The sequence below is a fragment of the Ylistrum balloti genome, unplaced genomic scaffold (genome assembly GCF_031769215.1).
Source record: "Ylistrum balloti isolate Yb309-2 unplaced genomic scaffold, AGI_CSIRO_Ybal_v1 Utg370328, whole genome shotgun sequence".
Taxonomy (NCBI): Eukaryota; Metazoa; Mollusca; class Bivalvia; order Pectinida; family Pectinidae; genus Ylistrum; species Ylistrum balloti.
This window is the reverse complement of record NW_026782239.1, coordinates 408,755-429,767: the sequence shown is the minus strand read 5'-3', so window position 1 is coordinate 429,767 and position 21,013 is coordinate 408,755. Positions and strand designations below refer to the sequence as shown.

Below are 21,013 nucleotides of genomic sequence, written 5' to 3'. Positions count from 1 at the left end.
TTTTTACATTATCATTTGCAATATGGAAAATATTGTTTCTTTATTTATTTCATGTTAAAGCATTTTAGCTTTCATCAAAACGACAACAGAATGGAATGGTTTCGTCACGTCTGGGTCATTTGTATCATCCAATAACTTTTATTTTATTTTATTTTATTTTATTTATTTATTTGTTTATTTATTTATTTATTTTCTTCTATTTAAAATATGAAAAATAGAAAACCTCGTGAAAATAGCATTAACAGTATGCATTATTCACATGTAGCAGGGTCTCATTTTATTATATTTTATTTTATTTTATTTTATTTTATTTATTTTTTTATTTATTTATTTAAACTCTGAAAGAACGACCGTTACAATCAGTCTAAAAAATAAACACGGAAAAGAAAGCATCACCAAAAACCTAGATATAAAACGGGCCAGTGTCAGATGATTTGTCGAAATCCAACATACATGTATTCTTGTGTAATCCATTTTTTTCGATTGTGCCCAAAACTGAATGTCAAAGACCCTTCCACTGCCGAATGTAACATTAATCATCAATCGGAACGGACATGTAGATACAGGCTTTGTCAGCGGCATTGTTGAGCCTCGTCAGTCTACATACAAATCAATGCGGTGCTGTTGTTTTAATTTTTGAAGGCTGTCTTAAAACTATGCACGCCATTTTCGGGAATCTATGAAGGACCTCACTTTCAATTTTAGTACGTTCCGTGAATATGCCAAACTCTGTACGTACTACATTGTGGATGATCCTGGAATCAAGCACATCTGACTACCTTTGATGAAAATGAAATGAACCATGCGGACATAATGTAACGTTAAAAGATACCGGACCTTAATTGATGTGGATTTAGAGTGTAGCCCCATAACAGGACTTCGAAAATTACAGTACTGGCCCTTATGGACGAAATATGGTTTACATGAGATCATTTCTATCTCGACGACATTCTTTCCGTATCCATCGCTATCAACATCTATCAAGTCTGTAGAGGATATAATAAGTCTATAATGGAGAATGGTAAGACTAGAGTTTGAGGGTCCAATATAAGCTTTAAAGCACTCGCCAATGTTTCAAGGGTTTCAACCCAAGAAGCTGTATCAAACACAATAATTTCAGTTCGACTGAATTTGCAGGATTAAAAAAAAAATAACTGAGCGTTTTTCATTGGCTGCGCCAGTCACAAATTCTTTCGTTCTTTCAAAATTACACTGGTGACATGTAAGCAAAAATATTTCAAAACCGAATTATTTCTAGATAACAAGCAAATTCGTTTGTATAAAATAGATAACATGCAAAACTAGTTTATATTCATCATACTTCTCTTAATCGACCATTAAAAAAAAACAGGAAAAAAGTAGTTGTCATTATAGTTATTTACATATAGACGGATATTTACTGAAAAAAAATCTCCTTGTTTTTCTTCTATTCTCAGCAAATACTTCAGTATTCTTTTTGCCAAGACAATGAAAGTAAAGATACAATAAAGACACGTAAAAATGTAATTGATAAGTTAGCAGATAATTCCAAATCAATGAATTGTCAAACTGCGATCTAATTACAACGGGAATGAAAAATGTGTGTGGTTAAAATCGTTTAAACAGAAAAAATAGTTGTAAAATGAAGTGGTAATATAACTGATAGATCACTTTGAAAAAAAGTATTTTTATTCTGTCTAAAATTTGTCAGCATTTCCAGTTACAAAAAAATGTTCGCTCATAGTAGACCAATACTACATCATCTGTAATTTTTTGTGTGTATGATATTGTAATTAACTATGAAAAAAATAAGTAGTTTAAAATTTAGATTCAAAACAAACAAATAAACTAACTAACTTATGACTATGAAACGGCAAGAATTAAGTACAAAGAACGATAACTCGAATGATATGACGCAGGAAGCATTTGATTGGTTAGTCTAGGAAAGTGTGCGAGTTTCAAACAATTTACAGGTGCTCGATTGAAGACTTCCGGTTAGAGAGGAACAAAATATATCTCATGATATTATGTAAATAAGGAGTTTGTGTTGATAACATTAATGCCAGGTAAATTACGTGTGTATTTCTGACGTTCTGTTCTCTAAATTTATTTATATTTTCATGAATGGTTTATTTTCAGCGCCGTAATGTGGTCCAGATAAGTGAATTCGGGTTTTGAATATGGCTGCATTATTGTATATTTATGGTTACATATCAGCATGTCCGTTTGAAATCGTGTTCAGTGGTCAATTGCAACGTTTATGTACAATTTCCATGTTGTCATTAACTTCAAATTGTGCTTTTTTATTTATTCGTCATGACTGTAAATTCTAAATAGACCCCATATGCGAATAATATGGTTCGTGAAAAAAGTGGGCGGGAAATGTGTTGACAGTCAAGCAATCTGCCCCAAGGCTTTGCTATATCAATAAATATATCGTGTCGCTTACAGCTTAATGCAATATATATGTCTAGACATTCATAATACAATCAGTTAGACGCCAACATTGTATAATGACAGTCCATGTGTGTCATCAATATGGTGATAAGATTCCAATTGATTTAACATCAGCACAGTCTACAGCATTCACTATTTACAGCTTCAATTAAACATGGAATATTTTTGACTCCTTAAGACCAGCTCTGAATCCTTACTTTCAAAAAACCATTTGTCAACTCAATATTATCTTATTGGTTTTAATTTCACTTTTTGAGCAAGTAACAGTAATTTGAGTCTTGGAACTAACTTGTCAAAATGGAAGTTCTGGTATTCATTTGCTTTGATATTAAACCTTTTAATTTGAAAGATACACAAATTTGATCAATATTAAACAAAAGTTTAGCAGATATTCCTTATAATTTTTATTTTGGCATAAACTTTGTTGTCTTGTACACCAGACACATAGCTGGTTCCTCGCAAGACAGATGTGTTAAGACATCAAGTTGAAAAAAAATCACTCCAATACATCTTTTTGCAATATATCCTACAGATTTCCGAATTCCATCAGACAAAAGAACCAGATCTCAACATGCAATCCTCATGTTTTCAAATGCATCCAAAAATGCCTGTAAATTTGTATCTGACATATATCCTCACACAACTACTCAGTGGAATTTCCTCCATCAATCAGCTGCTACAGCTGCCCCCACCCCATATAAACAAATTCCTTATTAAGAAAACATACTGAATACATGGGGAATTAACTCCCCAAGACAGAGCTAATTAGTATAAGCAAATCATATTTCCAACTCATGCCATCGTGAAAAAGAAATATCATTCTAACCTCAATGTTGTCCTATTTTATTCATGTAATCTGCAAGTATAACGTTTATTTTGATCTCATCCCTCTTTTGAATTCAGAACAAATGGGCTGACCGAAATATTTCTTTTTCTCAAAATAGACTAAGAATTCCCCTTCTTCACAATGATTAGTATGCTCCAAATTCTAGAACAACCCATGTGTACACTCTTAATCTCTCTATCTACGTAGTTTTATCATACAAGAGGAACAGAAAAAATCCTCTACATACCAGTAGAATTATTATTTTGAAAGAAATATCACATTGAGTTTTACCTTGAATGATAGAAACGACATAGACAGATTTTTATTAATACTATTAAACAGTACATAAAGTAAAAATGTATATTTTTGTCTGCAGACATCTTGGACAGTGTATGAGTTGTGACTGCGTCTACAGACTCCACCATGACTTCATCGTATTCAGAGCTGCGGGGTTTGTACCACCTCAGGGAAACCATTGGTTCAGGTAAGTATAGACTTTGAACATCAACCAGGGTTTTCCATAATTTTGTTAGTAGTAGGCTGTGTAATGAAAGTAGGAGGCTGGCAAAGCCAGCTGACCCGAGCCACAATGCGGCGAGGTGGGGGTGACCTGCCGTGTACGTGTAGTCGTGTACGGAACATTATTACGGAACTGGATTGGTGTAGGCGGCCAAATGATCAAAGTAGCCGGTCAATATGGCCGGCGACCGGCTCTTATGGAAAACCCTGATCAACATTAATATAAACTGGTCTATTGCTTGTAGAACACATTGCTCATGATCAGGTGTCCAAGAAATCATTAGTTCAGTTCAGAAAATCATCGATTTGCAAAAGGTGAAATTGATATAATCCGTTTAATTTGAAAAACCAATAGACAATATTAAGGGAAACCCTGTAACACTCAGTCGATATCATTGTTGACAGTTTAATAAAAAAAAAAAAAAAAAGGAAAAGACATTGATGAAATGAATTCTACTGTCAAGAAAATTGAAAAGCATTGAAACTCATCTAATAAGAAGAAGAAGGCATTCGGAGTTAAGTAAATACCTGAGCGATATAAAAATAAATAAATACTTTAATGTAGTATAAATGAGTTGAATATTGTTTTTAACAAAATTTTGAAATTGAGTTGATAATTTGCAAACTTACTGAATATCAATAGATATCTTGTTTTTGCAGCATTTCTTGTGTGCAATCAAAGGATAGCAGATAATTGTCTACTAAGTAAACTACTGTCAACTAACTACAAGTCATGAATTAGTTCTGAAGTATAACAGGTAGAAGAAGAATTCAACAAAATTCCTGGAAAAGAATGGATTGTAGCCATTGCTGATAACTTTCATCAAGTTTAAGCAATTTAGAAGATTACTCTTATCAACTATCTGGGCAATTGAAAAAAACAACAGAAGGATAAATTTTGATTCTTCATATATTTTAGGGCTCTCACAACCCATTTGGGACTTGGGCCTGAGGCCCTTAGAATTTGGAAAAATAATGGTGTTTTCCTTAGATTAGGAAAACTTGGGCTCTAAATTGGGAAAAAAAGATACTATTTTGGGAATGGGGGCGAAGATTGGCCCCAAATCTGGCAGATCGGGAGCCCTGAATTTACATACTCCATATCAGCTCAAAATAAAACCTGGGATTTCTCTTTTTGACTGCAAACTCTTGAATATCAGAATCTTGCTAATTGACTTTTTCACTGAAAAAATAATGTGTTGCAGGTGGATTTGCTAAAGTGAAATTAGCCTATCATGCCTTGACTGGAGAAAAGGTTGCCATCAAGATCATGGATAAAAAATCTCTGGGGGTAAGATAATAATCGAAAAAATGTATAATATCATTATTATCTAAGTCGCTGATCACATACAGATGGAATTTGATTTCTCGGTTTGATCTTCTTGGATTGCTTACCTTAACTTGATTTATCTTTAAGAAAACATTCTTACAGAAAAAACAAGATTCAAAGACATTTTCTTTTAATCCAATGGAAAATTTCAAGTGTAAGAATTCCCTGAAGTAAGAAACCTTGAAACTGATGCCTGGAATAATAATGAAAAGAAGTTTTTCCATAATAAATAAAAATTGATAACATTGTCCATTTAGTAAATCTAAATATTCAGGAAGAAATTGTTGAAAATTTGTTTAAGAAGTTGATTTTTATTTAAACTTGTCCAACATTGATTGCTTCTAATACACTGTTTTCTTCTGTAGTTTTTTCCCTTTGTAACAACTTTGTAACAATGTAAACTAACGACACCAGTCCTATTTATTTACAGGAAGATTTACCTCGTGTTAAGACAGAGATTGAAGCTATGAAAGTCCTGTGTCACCAACACATATGTAAATTATTCCAAGTCATAGAAACAGACACAAAATTCTTCATGGTCTTAGAGGTAAATGATATTGATTAATTTAAAAGGATATTAAGCACAAGCTATTATTTCATAGGATGCTTTGAAGAAAATTGTGTAAAATTATAAATTTAAATTTATTAAACTTGTGAGGGGGGGAGGGGGATGTTCTTACGGAAATTGTATACCTCAGTTTGGCTTTAAAACAAACATATATTTCATTTGCAGAATTCTTTATAGATCTAGCTAGATCGGTTTACAAATGTTTGCACTGTCCTGATTGCGTCATAACAGGTTTGCATTGATATAGGCCAAACAGAACGAAATATTTGTGTAAATTATGAAATCAACATAAGATAAGCCTAATGAAGAGATAAAATTGTAATCTCAACAGAAATTTAATGAACAGCATGCACACTTGTGTATTTACCCAATACTCTGCATAAAATCTATGATCTAGTGACCCTGACTTCCTGATTTCTCAATGCATTATATTTAGACGGTTTGACTGGGAGTATTCCCACCAATTTTGCCCGTCTTAACTTACCACAGGAGAGATATTTTTTGCTAATAGTTTTAAAAGTCATTAGAATGAGTTCGTAAAAGGTACTGAACATCCATAAATTTTGCAATTTGGATGGAATATCGAATTAAAAGTTCCTGATATAACTGGTAATGATTGTTTGTACATATGCACAGACTTTCTTTCTGGTTTTTTCAAAATGTACATTTTATCTGCTTTTGTGTTTCAGTACTGCCCTGAAGGAGAACTTTTTGACTACATTGTATCAAAGGATCGCTTGGAAGAAGACGAAGCCCGAATATTTTTCCGTCAGATTGTGTCTGCTGTTGGCTACATTCACAGCCAGGGTTATGCTCACCGAGATTTAAAGCCGGTAAAGAATTCAAATAGTATGATTTGAGTTGAATAGTGTTAGGGATGATGTCATCATCCCAATTATTTCTTTCCTTTAGATACTTAGATGAACAAAGTCTATAGTCTTTCAACAAACTTCACAGCATCTTTGAGATATAGTAATTAAACTTTGTAATCAAAATTCTGGTGTAGTTTTAAAAATTTAATCCAACTTGTAAAAACAATTTAGGATATGGATCTTGCATTTGTAAGATTTTGAATGATATAAACTACAGTGTATATATATTTAAAATATAGATGATAAAAATTATTTCATTTTTTTTTTTTTTTTGTAAACTTTCTCTGATTCATATTCCATGGTTTTGACACGCTTATTATAAATGACAAATCTACATTTCTTGATAACGATCTTGATTTTGTAAGGACAGTTTACAACAAACTATTTGTCTTAGCTCTTTCCTTTTATATAAAAAGAGAAAGATATTAACACACCATATAAATTTTTTTTTTTTTCCAGGAGAATTTGCTTTTGGATGAAGATCAGAATCTGAAATTAATTGATTTCGGTTTGTGCGCCAAGCCGAAGGTATCGTATATCATTGAATATTTCTTGAGATAGATGACCTACATCAAGCTCTCATTTGTAGCATTAAAGAAGGAATGACCACAGATTTCTGTTAAAAGATAAAAACATATGGATTGATTTTGGCCTTGAAGGAGACAGGGATTGGGGATGCTGTTTCATTCAGTGTCAACAAGTAAATTCATATAGTTGTTGCTTGTCTAAGCAAATATTTGGTAATGCAAACAGATTTTGGTTAAGGAACATAGTAGAAAATTAGGCCTCTTAAAAATAGAACAAGACAAAAAATTAAATGGAGCCCATTATTGAAACTTCTGTACTTGTAGATTATATATTGAAACCTTTTTTTAGATCAAAAGAAAAGTTGTGATATCAGTAATATTTTCATTTCGTTATGAAACAGAACACCTGGAAGAGTATGATAAGTCAACACAGAAATGAAATCGTATGATTTGTTGACAGGGAGGTATGGAGAATCACCTGTACACTTGTTGTGGCAGTCCAGCTTATGCAGCCCCTGAGTTAGTGTCAGGAAAAGAGTATCTTGGATCTGAGGTAGGTGTTGATATAAGTGCCTGTTTTTTAACTTTGACCAATTTAAAATATTGTACACATCAATGCTCCCTACCCCTGGCGATTTGTGTTTCTCAGGAAACTGAGAAATGGTCTGGTCTGTGCTGATGTGGTCATGTCCTTCGGCAAAGCACTTTACCTGTATTGCTCTGGAAGGCATGACAGGCCTCCTGTATGTTGTTCACTGAGGTAGCCACAAGCTGTCATAGAGAGACTTTGTCTAAAAATAGCCGAAAAGCAATGAACCTAACAAACAAAAATAAAGACAGATTTTTACTTACAAATTGACATTTTGTAGTAAACGATCTCGGTCTGGTGTCTTTGCTCACCACTTACATTTAATGATAATGCTTATCAAAGATGATGAATTTTACAGACAGATCTTTGGAGTATGGGAATCCTGTTATATTAGATGCTGTATTTTACAGGCAGATCTTTGGAGTATGGGAATCCTGTTATATTAGATGCTGTATTTTACAGGCAGATCTTTGGAGTATGGGACTCCTGTTATATTAAATGCTGTATTTTACAGGCAGATCTTTGGAGTATGGGAATCCTGTTGTATGCACTTCTTTGTGGTTATCTCCCCTTTGATGATGAAAAAATACCACAGCTATACAGAAAAATACAGGTATTCTTAAAAAATACTGTCATATGATGAATCAAGATGTTACATGTAATTTGATTGGTTAATGAAAATTGTTTTTACTCACTGGTCACGCAATTATATTTATCCTGGATACTTATTGTAAATGATTCTGAATATGCCATGAATATTATAACACCTTTACTTACATCATGATTCCTGGCAAGAGCAATAAAGATTGGTTCAAATTTATATGAATTAGAATATTGAATAGAAAATTAGTTCTACTGTTGCAAATTTCCAAACATGATTGGGTTATCTCTTAATCTCCACCTAATTTATCATATGATGTGCTTAAGGTACATACTCATACTGAAATATATGTGTATTTGCTTCTGTACATCATATAACACTAGATGGATGGTTATTTATGTACTTGGCTGAAAGCACATTTTAAGTAATCCTGTAAATTAGATAATGCATTATATAAATATTTCATATTATTATCATTCCGTAGGATTTTAAATTCCAGCATCCAGCTTGATTCTGCTACTTTATGGAAAAATATCGATTAAAAAAAAACTTCATTACTCTTGTTGGAGTTCATGAAACAAAATAAAATCCTACATCAGGATAAAACAGAGTAACGAGAGAAAAAACATATTCTCACCTATGTAACCTCTTTACCTAGGTGAAATGTATTATCTGTTGTGTTAGCTGACGACTTCTATAAGGTTAATTTCCCTCTGAGACAACATTATAGCACATTAGGAACTGATTTCTCTTTCTCATACAGAGTGGGAAATATGACTCGCCGTCCTGGTTGTCCGAGGAGAGTAAGGACCTGATAGCTATGATGCTGAAGGTGGACCCCAAGAGAAGGATCACTATACAGCAGCTTATTACACACCCCTGGCTGACCAAGAGCTTCAATATACCTGTTGAATGGCAGAGTAAATACAAAGTATGAACCACACAAAAAACTGTTATCACTCCTTATATGGTCACAAATGAAGTGTGACATCACAAAAAATTGGGATAATTCCTTATATGGTCACAAATGAAGTATGACATCAAAAAATAAAACTCTCATCACTCCTTATATGGTCACAAATGAAATATGTCCATAATTGAGCACTCTCATCACTCCAGACTTCATCACAAATGAATTATAATCTCATCAAAACTCTTACATCACTCTAAACAAGATCAAAATGAAGTGCCAGTATACATATCTGCACTTTTCCTCTAGTATCACCTCTAATAAGGTTAAAAATGACAATGATTAATCTAGAAGTCAGGGTATACTACTCTTTGTGGAAAAGGGAAATTTTGGCCTATTTTGAGAAATGGAGAAATTTTAGACAGTCCTTTTAGTCAGAATTCAAAAGAGGAATAGAATCAAAAGATATGTGACATGTGTATAAAAATAGGACAATATTGATGTAGGAATGATATTTCTTTGTGATAATGGCATGATATGAAAATATGTTAAGTAAAAATATACTAATCAGGTCAGTATTGGGGAAAATTTTCACTTTTAGGGGGAAGTTCCCCATGTTTTCAATATATTTTCTTGATGGGGAATTTATGTTCAGTGAGGAAAACACTAAACTTTAGGTATACTACCCTTTTTGGTGGTGAATATTTTCTAGATTAATCCCCTTATCACTCCTGGCATAGTCACAAATGATGTACATCCACACTCGACTTCTCTCATAATATGGTCACAAAAGAGTGGTTACAACTTTATTCAAGCTTTTTTTCACAATCTTAATACGGTAGTCACAAATGATTCCAGAATGTTGAGTCAATACAATGTACATTGGTAAGACGAGTGCAATAAAAGTTGAGTGCTCTAATGTATAAATCAACGTTTCTACACTGTAGTTTTTCAAGTGTCAAATTTTTCAAACGAAGAAAAGGACAAAATTTTGAAGGTTCTAGATTTTAATATCTTGTTTATCTCTCATGTTAACATTTATAGTTATAGTTTTGGTTTTTTTTTTTTTTTTTTTCAGAGAAAATTATTGGATGATGACTGTATTACAGAACTGGCAGTCCACTACGGTAAAACAAAGAAAGAGATGGAAAATACTGTATCAGAGGTAGTAGAAGTTTTCACAATTTACTCTCGTTTTTATAGCTGTCTTGTGATATTTGACTAGGGTTATCATACAGTTGAAAAATGAAACCAGAGAGAATACTTATATACATACTGTGCTATGATTTGTTTTTGGGTTTTTTTTTTTTACCGACAGGTGAATTTTGCACTGAGGGGACATGGATTTTAACAGTGAAATCCTAAAGGTTTTTCGATATATTGCTATAGATTCAGACCATTAAAAAGCTATTGGAATTCACAAAAATAAGATTCATACTGTTTAATATTACATGTTCATTTTGCAGTAGAATTTGGAAGACCTTTGATAGATTAAAATTTTCATGGATACCACAAAAATATGCTTAATTCTTCATCTTAAATACATTGGAAATAAACAAAGGTTTGATGATAGGAACAGTGATGCTGTTCAGGCAGTCTGATAAAGGTTTGATGATTGAAACAGTGATGCTGTTCAGGCTGTCTGATAAAGGTTTCATGATAGAAACAGTGATGCTGTTCAGGCTGTCTGATAAAGGTTTGATGATTGAAACAGTGATGCTGTTCAGGCAGTCTGATAAAGGTTTGATGATAGAAACAGTGATGCTGTTCAGGCAGTCTGATAAAGGTTTGATGATAGAAACAGTGATGCTGTTCAGGCAGTCTGATAAAGGTTTCATGATTGAAACAGCGATGCTGTTCAGGCAGTCTGATAAAGGTTTGATGATAGAAACAGTGATGCTGTTCAGGCAGTCTGATAAAGATTTGATGATAGAAACAGTGATGCTGTTCAGGCAGTCTGATAAAGGTTTGATGATAGAAACAGCGATGCTGTTCAGGCAGTCTGATAAAGATTTGATGATAGAAACAGCGATGCTGTTCAGGCAGTCTGATAAAGATTTGATGATAGAAACAGTGATGATGTTTAGGCAGTCTGATAAAGATTTGATGATAGAAACAGTGATGCTGTTCAGGCAGTCTGATAAAGGTTTGATGATAGAAACAGTGATGATGTTTAGGCAGTCTGATAAAGATTTGATGATAGAAACAGTGATGCTGTTCAGGCAGTCTGATAAAGGTTTGATGATAGAAACAGTGATGATGTTTAGGCAGTCTGATAAAGGTTTGATGATTGAAACATTGATGCTGTTCAGGCAGTCTGATAAAGGTTTGATGATAGAAACAGTGATGATGTTTAGGCAGTCTGATAAAGGTTTGATGATAGAAACAGTGATGCTGTTCAGGCAGTCTGATAAAGGTTTGATGATAGAAACAGTGATGATGTTTAGGCAGTCTGATAAAGGTTTGATGATAGAAACAGTGATGCTGTTCAGGCAGTCTGATAAAGGTTTGATGATAGAAACAGTGATGATGTTTAGGCAGTCTGATAAAGGTTTGATGATAGAAACAGTGATGCTGTTCAGGCAGTCTGATAAAGGTTTGATGATAGAAACAGTGATGCTGTTCAGGCTGTCTGATAAAGGTTTGATGATAGAAACAGTGATGCTGTTCAGGCAGTCTGATAAAGGTTTGATGATAGAAACAGTGATGCTGTTCAGGCAGTCTGATAAAGGTTTGATGATAGACTTTTTGTAATTTTTTGATATTGTTATGATTGATTTCTTAACAGTGAAAAAATCTTCAATTTTCAGTGGAAATATGATTACCTGACTGCTACCTACTTCCTCTTGTTTGAGAAGAAACTGAAGGGTCGGCCTGTTCGCCTCTTCCAAAAGAACAGATCCCAGTCATATGAGGACACACCGGCTGGCAACAGGAACAGAGTATGTTTCTTAGCAGTTCCGCCATGTTTTGTAATATTTGGAAAAAATTGATAATGTGTTAAAGAAGGTCTAAAAATGGTCTTATGTTTGTTTCCATTTCACATGTGACTGAAATTGTTTGTTTCACAAATTTTCATATGAAATGAAAATTTGTACTTATTAATATTGACAACTGTAAATAAATGTTTGTAATCATACACCTGAAGAACATTATAAGTGTGTATTTGTTATAGGCCAGAAGTCTGAGTGCAGATCCCAACAATCACATCGAAGCATCACCACGAATGGCCTTGACCCCCAAAGACAAACAAAGCCACCAACAGAACTGTGATCTAGGTCCTAGGCCAACACCTTACGGTTGTGAAGAGAGAGGACGACCACGTGCTAGAGAACGCCTTACGTTTGGGGCAAAGGATGAGGATAAGGAAAATTCTCCAATGGAGGATAATAAAAACTTCCTTGTCCCTCAAACCCCTAGTTACAGGACACCTAAACCCAAGTCTGTGATAAAGACCCCTAAAGAGATCATTCTGGAACCTCCTCCGAAGCCAAGGTCACCGCTGATGGCCAAGCAACTCCCCACAACTATAGACGATTCATGTAAAATATTTTATCCTCATTGTTTTCTAAGGGAGATAAAGAAGTGGTTTTATATGAGGGTACCGATTAAGCTTGTACACACTCTCTTTGCTTTTTTTGTATCATAGCAACATCATTTCTAAATGTTTTCTCGGAAACTATGAATAGGTTAAATGTGAGAAGATCTTGGATGTTGCTGTGTTTCAGCTTGTTACAGTCAATGCTACTTTGAATTATCATCAATGTTTTGACCTTGTTATCTCCCCTTCGCTCTAGGAAGTTGCTTTATACATTCAAGGATAACTGATGAGTGTGTTTTAGATTGAAAGGGGTGATGTGACTTTCTTATAGTAAATATTGATTTTATTTTTGCCCAAAGAACGAAAGAGGGCATATTGTTTTTGGTGCTGTTTGTTTGTTGTCAACTTGTTTGTTGTCTTGCCCATAATTATTGCACTGTAAGATGTAAGGCTTTCATATCTTGCATGTGTATTCCTTGTGACAAGACTTTTCTGATGGACCAAAATGTTTGACCCAGTGACCTTGACCATAACCTTTGACCTACAGTTGAAAGCATGCAATTAGCACATACTTTACATTTTCAATGATTCAGTTCAGAATTTTGTTGTAATACAGGGCATAATGTTTCATAAACACATCTTGTTGATAATTCATTGATGTAACGATTTGTAAGATATTTGCTTCAAACTTTGACTGAAACATTTTATTAAATGATGCTATAGTTAAAATCATAGTTTTAAAAATGCTGTCTGAGGAAAATTGCTAAAAAGTGGGACTTTTATTTTCTTAGTGGTCATGTCAAGTCATTTCCTAGCTAGATATTTTATGTATGCAATAACAGAGTTTTTTGAATTTCTGTTCAATGTGTAACATTTTGTGTTATTCCAGTATGTACACCTGGAAAGAAATCGGATTTGTCTTACCTGAACTCCACACTTTCTCCGTCTCGGTCCTATGATTCTCAACTCAATAATCTGCCCAAGGATGAACCACTAAGCGCAAGCAAAAAGTAAGTGATTCATGTTTTCAGCCTTACATTGAATTAAAAGTCTTATTTAATGTACAATTTAAGAAAATAGCTTTTAGATTTTTGTCATAAATAAGTTGTGGAAAATAGGATTTTGAAGGGGAACTTTCTTCACTGTTAATGGCCCTATTTGGAAATGACCTTTTATATGTTGACGGGTCGTTAAGACTGTAATGATAATAATAGTAATATTCTTCACTCTTTTTCTATGTCATGTATCATTGTAATCACAAAAACACTCTTGTATCCTGCTTGCACACTTTCATATATATAAAGTCCTGTTGAGGTAGAGACATTTTCACATTGAGAATTTTGATTTTTGACATAGTAGTAGTGCAATCAGTTTATATTCTGCAGTACGGACATTATTTTGCTAGTTGAACTTTTTTATCTTGCTTGCAAGTTCATACTTTTTATATAATCTTGCATAGTGTGCTAAGTTTCTCTAATGATTATCAGTTAAAAGTTGTATGGATACGATTAGTGTGTATCTTATATAATTGGTAAATCTGCCATAGATTCAATGTATATGTTTCGTCTTAAAACATATAATGGAAATATGTAATAACACTAGGTGAAGACAAATATTCTGAACGGCAGGCAAAAATAACATGGGCAAATATGAAATTTATTAGTTTAATATTTTCAATCGAAGTTTTAAAAATTAACAGAATTACTTCCCCTGATCTATGAACCACACATAATGAAATCTATCTTACATTCATAGTCATTGTATCCAGAACATTTATCACGTAAATGCAACCAAATTTTAAAAACAATTTAATGTTATGAAATATGAAAATAATTTTATATATCCTGGGCTGCTTTAATAACAATGGCTTTGAGCCAATAACACTTAATGATCATATATACAGGCTTGAATGAGCGTTAAATTTTAAAAGTGTATCTGCTAGTTTAGGAAGTAGACCAGCAAATCTTTACAGAAGCTCATTTACTCAAATCATGTAGCTTGTGAGAGATCTTCAGTTTGATGTGTGGTGTTTGAATTTAGGGCTAACTTGTCTTCTTTCTTATTACAAAATTCAATCAAAACCATCAGTGAATGTTGTAATGACTGCCTTCCGAGTTGGATCCAAAACAGAAGTTTTCTTGTATTTTAGACATTACAGTCACATGAATATGCAATTTTGTTAGTTTTCGATTGTGCAATTGAAAGTTAGCAGCAGGGGAGTTTCAAGTATTATTGGATAATTCTATAGGAAATTACTGAAACACTAGAGATAAAGAAATACCATTCATGTGACTAATCGTTTTAATCTAAAATTCTAAAATCCTAAAATATTTACTGAGATACAAGGCATACAAACAATATTTAGCAAAAAGTTTAAAAAATTTAGAATTTTCAAAACATGGTATGTGAAAAAATGATAATCATGCAAACAAATATGTTGGCTGAGGAAGGACTCATTTCTAGATTTGATATGAACTGGGACGAGATGTAGGTTTCATGTTGTAAAGTATTGTTGTGTAGTGCTGCAGATCATAGCTGACTTAGAAGAAGTATTAGTGGCTTAGATATACAACTACCCTCAGAGCGCACTGCTTGGCTTTTGCTTCAAGTGTAAAGGACCCAGCCTGGGCGTTACTGAGAGTTGTGAAGAGTATGCTATTGTGATATTTTAGACATGTGGATAACTATAACAGGGCTGCATCAGTGGATGAGGGTTTACAACGAGGGGAGCCAGAAACACCAGGCTCAGCTACGAAGACAAGAAAGGGCTCTGTGTTCGGAAGTCTGGAGAGAGTGTTTAATATGCTGACGCCTAAGAAACAAAGAGGGTCTACTGGGGAGGGACCAAGGAAAGTAAAGGTACATGTATATCAAGGAATGGTGTTCTTCGTCCTTTATGAACTTTGATCAATCTCTTTTAATTTCATGGGGAGCATTTAGTGTTATCCAGGTCCATCTACTACTACATTCATGTTTCACAGACATTTTATAATTCTTAGTTTGTAAGAGTTATTGCCCATTTTAAAATTTTGTCTTGTGATTTCCTGGCTTAGTTGAATGTTTTTTACTTTGAAATGTAGTAGACTTTTATCAACATTTGGTTGTTAGATTTGAAACACAATTTTAATGCATCAGATATTTGTCGGGACAGATGTATATATTTCAGCCTTGTGATAATGTTATTTTTGGGCAAGAATATTCAGAGTAGAAACAACAAAACAATCAAAAAGTGCTTTAGTTCAAACTAGTATTCGAATCATTCTTGAAAAATGATCTGATCTGTTGTAGGCTTTACACAATGTATACAGAACAAGTGAATTTAGCCCAGATTTGGTGATGTCACGGCTTAAAGGCGTCATCGAAAAGAAATTCATACCTTACAAGCAGAGCGAGTAAGTAAAAAGTTATCAAAGTAAGTCATCAGTGCAATGATATCAACAACAGCATCAAAGAAAGTTGCTGTAGTTCTACAGCAATCAAATGTTTAAATCTAGATCATGGCATAAAGAACCTAAAATTATGACAAACATAAATTTCAAATTTTCAAATCCATTCTCTAATAAAACAAAAGAAGCACTTTGTTGCATTTTGAAAGAACTGTTGAATAACCTAAAATGATTTGAAATTTGGACAAAATTGTTCTGTAGAAAGTTAACTGTGAAAAGAGCTGCAGTTAACACCAAAGGTTTCTCGTAGACTTAAAGAGCCAGACCCACTCCGTAATAGATATTTTTCATATCTTATTAACTGGAAATGTTGTTGTATACTTATAAATAATATATAAATAAAGACTTGTATAAAGTTTCGAACTTAAAAATGAAAGGGTACCGGAGATATCGGTGCCGGAATTAGTCTTATTAATCAACACCAGGATATGAATATTGATGGGGAAAAACCACGTGATACGTTCAGAAGCGGTCAGAACCAAAACAAAAATGGGGAGGGGCAATCAATACTCTATATATCCTGTATGGAAATCATCTAACGTATGTATTGATCACATCTTTCAATGCTTAGATATGACACAAAAATGTGCAGATTATGAGAAAATCTACGATTAATTGCAAAGAGGCCCTCAAATGGGGGCTACAATACACTAACAAACTTATAGAACATCATGAAATGGATCTATCAAACGCGAATATTCGATGATAAGAGTATTTATGAATATGATTTTAGAGTTATACTACACCAGAGCCAAACAGAGAGCGATAGAGTATGAACCAGCCATCTTCCTTCTTTTCGCCTCAGAGTCCGCCAGAACATGTTTTCTTCCCCGTTTCCCGCGCACGCTTTCTGCCGCATTGCATGCATCAGAGGGCAGGACTTCCCCCATGATTATAAATTAGCACCGAGTCGTTTCAAATTCTTTTTTAAAACTATTTTTTATGTTAGATAGGTAGTGATTTACTTTTAAATTGCAGCATTACATGGTTAGTCAGAACTTTAGCTACCCGAGAAAAATAGGAAATCATGAATTTTTTTTTTTATTTTTTACATATTATTGGTCGAGGAGTGGGTTTGGCTCTTTAAGTTTTAGTCATGATTGGGTTCAACTGTAAAACAATTTCTATTATTTACTCCCTTTAATGAGACCTAAACATCCTAAAGAAAAATTCAAATCCATATAACATTCCAGGTGGTTTCCATGGCAGCCATCTTGAATTATTGCTATTGGTAACTCTCCTGAGTAGAAATTTGTATCACTGAATTACACATGGCAGCCATCTTGAACTATGGCGTATCACTGAATTACACATGGCAGCCATCTTGAATTATTGCTATTGGAAACTCTCCCGAATAGAAATTTGTTATCACTGAATTGCCTGTTGTAGTTACACCCTGCGGTGTACAGTGACCGATGACTGGGGCAAAGTCAAGCTGGCATTTGACATGGAGGTGTGTGCCATTCCAAAGATGCCCTATATAGGAGTCTGTCGCAAGAGGGTTAAGGGAGACACATGGCATTACAAAAAACTGTGTGAAGATATCTTGGCTTCCACAAGACTGTAAGTATCCGTGTAAATAAAAAAAAAATGAGAATAAACAAGAAACAAGGAAATAAGTCTATTATAAAAGTTTGTCCATGACAGCAAATGCTCCCTTCTAAATAAATAATATTGTTTTCCTCAAAGAGGAAAAATTACAGGTTTCCTTTTTAGTGTGAGCAATGACATTTTTATATCTGTCTCACTCTGTGTACTGATTCCATAGTGCGCAAAAAACACAATGCTTATAGTACCAGGTATGGAAGTCGGAGTTGCTTGCAAAATTAGCCTGTATGCATTAACATCATCAGCAATAGAATCATATAGAATGTATAGATACTTTCCACCAGAGTTCTGCTGGATAGGCAGTAAAACAAATTTTACCTCGCATGGTTTGGTTGTACACATTAGGTCAAGAACACCTAAAGCTGTAGATCATACTGGCCCGTGAATCAGCTACAATTCTTAAGCACCTTGATGATTTAAGCAAAATCCGAAAAATTGTGGTACTCTATGTTTGACAATTACACATTCTCTGACCTTTCCATTATCAATCCTTCTTTTAAGCCTCTTGATAACTTGCATTTTGGAAAATGAACTGTACCAACTTCACAGAGCTATGTCCCTATAAGTTAATGATTAGTCAAAACATTGTTAGCTCATATAATACTGTGCACAATAAGAAAGTATTTTAGGTATTTCTTTCTTCAACATCACACATCAGACATCATGGCAGATTTTAACCCACGAGTTTTATACTGTAACTTTATATATGTAGGTATACAAATGAAACTTATTGCACTGTGGCTACATTCAGATGTATAGATTTAAAGATCCAAGGCCTGAAACTTAAAGCAAAGTTTTGATTCTAGCAGGCAGTATCATCAATATTTCCTAGCAAGGTCATGTCTTCCAGATTTATTTCAAGCTTTGTAGATTTCCCAATCTTTTCCATTTCACCTTCATTTGATCCAAATTGATGACATTTTTATAATCTTATTTATCAAGGTCTCATATTGTGTGGAAGTAGTTCTTCAAATTTTTTGGAATTTCACTTCGAATCTCCTTAAAATATATGTCCTGGACTTGTTTTACATACTCCTTTTTTTTTAATTCTATTAAAAAGATAAGTTCTTTGTCAAATAATGCATTCATTCTTTGCCATCTTTTAGGGTAATTTATGTTTTAAACATCGGATAAAAAAAAGGTTGACATAGTTGCATGCTAGTGATATTTTTTGAGTTTGAGGTTGAATTCTAAGTAGTAATATGAGGTAAAATCATACTAGAAACAGTAATTGTGATTTCTCAACCAATGGTACTCAGATTCATCAATGTTATAAACTTTCATTTAGATTTGACAGTACTTTTCTTATAGCATACGTAATACATTAACCTTATTTGGTTTTGTGCCAGAACATTCTAAATCTCAACAGATGTAGATTTATCATGCTTTAATTGAACTTTTGAATGATAAGCATAAAGTTTTTGTCAATTTTGAGAATTGATAATAAAAAATTCCTTCAGATAGTTCTTTGTTTGCTTAAAAGTTTCTGGACTTTACAGGTGATTAGAGCATACTGTACACTTCAATAAATAAAGGTTTTCAGGTCATTATGTGATTAAAGAGAACAAGATATGATTCTTCAGTATTCTAACTCAGTCTTGATATAGACATGCACATGTTCATAACATCTGTCACATGTTGGAAACGTCTGTTGTCTTACGTCAGACCTTGTAATGAGAGGTTTCTATCATAAATAAGATCAACGTGAAGTTGATCCATTACATTGGTCAAGATTGAAGATTAATTAGCAATAATTGGACTTCAAACAGTTTGATATTTTTGTAGTTTAATTAGATATCCGTGCTATATAGAGATTCATAAAATATATTTTGACAGCAGCAGAGGTAACCTGATTTCCCCAAAGGTATAATACCGCAAAAAATTCATAACGAAAGATTTAACAAATATCCTGTCAATCCTGTATTATAAATATCCATTGGTAAAGCCCGCTGAACCATTCATGACTACAAGTATTGTCTTCCGTGACATCAAACAGATGTCTCCGTATTAGAAGTTATTAGTAATATTGTATCTATTAGTGTTATGTATAAATGATTTTGTTAAACAGGGATTTTATTGGGGTTGTCCAGTTCCCATGACCCATGTCGGTTCCATTGTGTCCCTTTCTGTTCCAAAGTATCACTCTGAACTCATTTCTGTTATTCTTACAAATCCTTTCTGGGTTTAAAACTATTCTAACTGTTATGGCTATATATTGATGATTCAAAGAATGGTTTAGATCTAAATGATACAATATATATGAAATCCTATATTTTCATGAGGCTCAAATTTCGCGGTTTTCCAAAAATATTTATATTTTCACTGGCACTTTGGGAATAACTCTTGCTCACAGAATTCGAAAGTACTGTGATCTATGTCAACATTTATAAAGATAAAGGGTAACCACAAAACCAACTGCAGTTTCCTCTCAATATTACTCCTCTTACAGTCCTGTTTTCTATTTCATTCACAGCACATAAGCTAGATGCTACTCTCCTTAAGGACGTTTGACCTATAGCCACCGAGACGCCATCTTCCGCAAAGATGATTGACCTAGATCCACCCAGATGCCACTCTCCACGAATAGGATTGACCTGGATCCAGTTCTTTAAGGCATTCACAGGACATAACCATAGACACTGATGGCCATGAAGATGGTTAACATAGATCCAGAGACTTTTCAAAGCATGACAAGGAGCGATGATCGGCCTGGTGCTTATTAATTCAGGGCCAACGTCAGCTATTTGTGATATACATACCTTAACAAAAAGGTGTCTGTACTAGTATATATATATATAAAGGATTGTTCAACAGGTGTGCCAACCCTGGGACATTTGTGTATAAGTTGTACAGTGTATCAGAGATTGTCAGTTATTTATTGTAAGCAATCTATTCTATTTTATAACCTGTGTGTGAAGTCTTTCATGATGACTGATTTTCCATTACCTGTCACTGCATTCTTGAGAAATTTCTAGGTCGATCCTTTCGGCTATTTCAGGTTATAAATAAAGCAGATATTATGTAAACATCACATGATATTTAAGGAATAAATCTTTGAGCAGTTAAACATACCAGAGTATTAACAGGCAGATTTTCTTTTTCCAGAAGTAATTTTTGTATCAGAAATTCATTGTCATTAAAATGATGATTTTGTTGGGAAAAAAGTAACTGACCAGCCACTTTAATAAAGGTTAGTTTCGTATCCATTACATGTAATTGTCAAGTATTGGAACAAAAAAT

General features: G+C 33.7%; 1 protein-coding gene across 1 annotated transcript; it reads left to right on the top strand.

Annotated features, from left to right (window-relative positions):
• The first annotated feature begins 2,001 nt into the window (after nt 1-2,001).
• LOC132553449 (maternal embryonic leucine zipper kinase-like) lies at nt 2,002-20,589 on the top strand. The gene is made up of 17 exons (XM_060217694.1): nt 2,002-2,045; nt 3,639-3,746; nt 4,987-5,072; nt 5,542-5,658; nt 6,369-6,512; nt 7,011-7,079; nt 7,539-7,631; nt 8,182-8,280; nt 9,032-9,199; nt 10,257-10,343; nt 11,989-12,120; nt 12,354-12,720; nt 13,609-13,729; nt 15,392-15,578; nt 16,008-16,111; nt 17,555-17,728; nt 20,247-20,589. The coding sequence occupies exons 2-17, from the start codon at nt 3,686-3,688 to the stop codon at nt 20,251-20,253; spliced, it is 2,016 nt and encodes a 671-aa protein (XP_060073677.1). The 5' UTR covers nt 2,002-2,045; nt 3,639-3,685; the 3' UTR covers nt 20,254-20,589.
• Nucleotides 20,590-21,013: the final 424 nt, after the last annotated feature.

Bases quoted from the DNA above. Each gene is read 5' to 3' on its own strand.
- LOC132553449 (XM_060217694.1), top strand. From the start codon at position 3,686: ATGACTTCATCGTATTCAGAGCTGCGGGGTTTGTACCACCTCAGGGAA. The intron at 5,659-6,368 runs GTAAATGATATT...TTTGTGTTTCAG, and splicing joins AATTCTTCATGGTCTTAGAG to TACTGCCCTGAAGGAGAACT. The intron at 6,513-7,010 runs GTAAAGAATTCA...TTTTTTTTCCAG, and splicing joins CTCACCGAGATTTAAAGCCG to GAGAATTTGCTTTTGGATGA.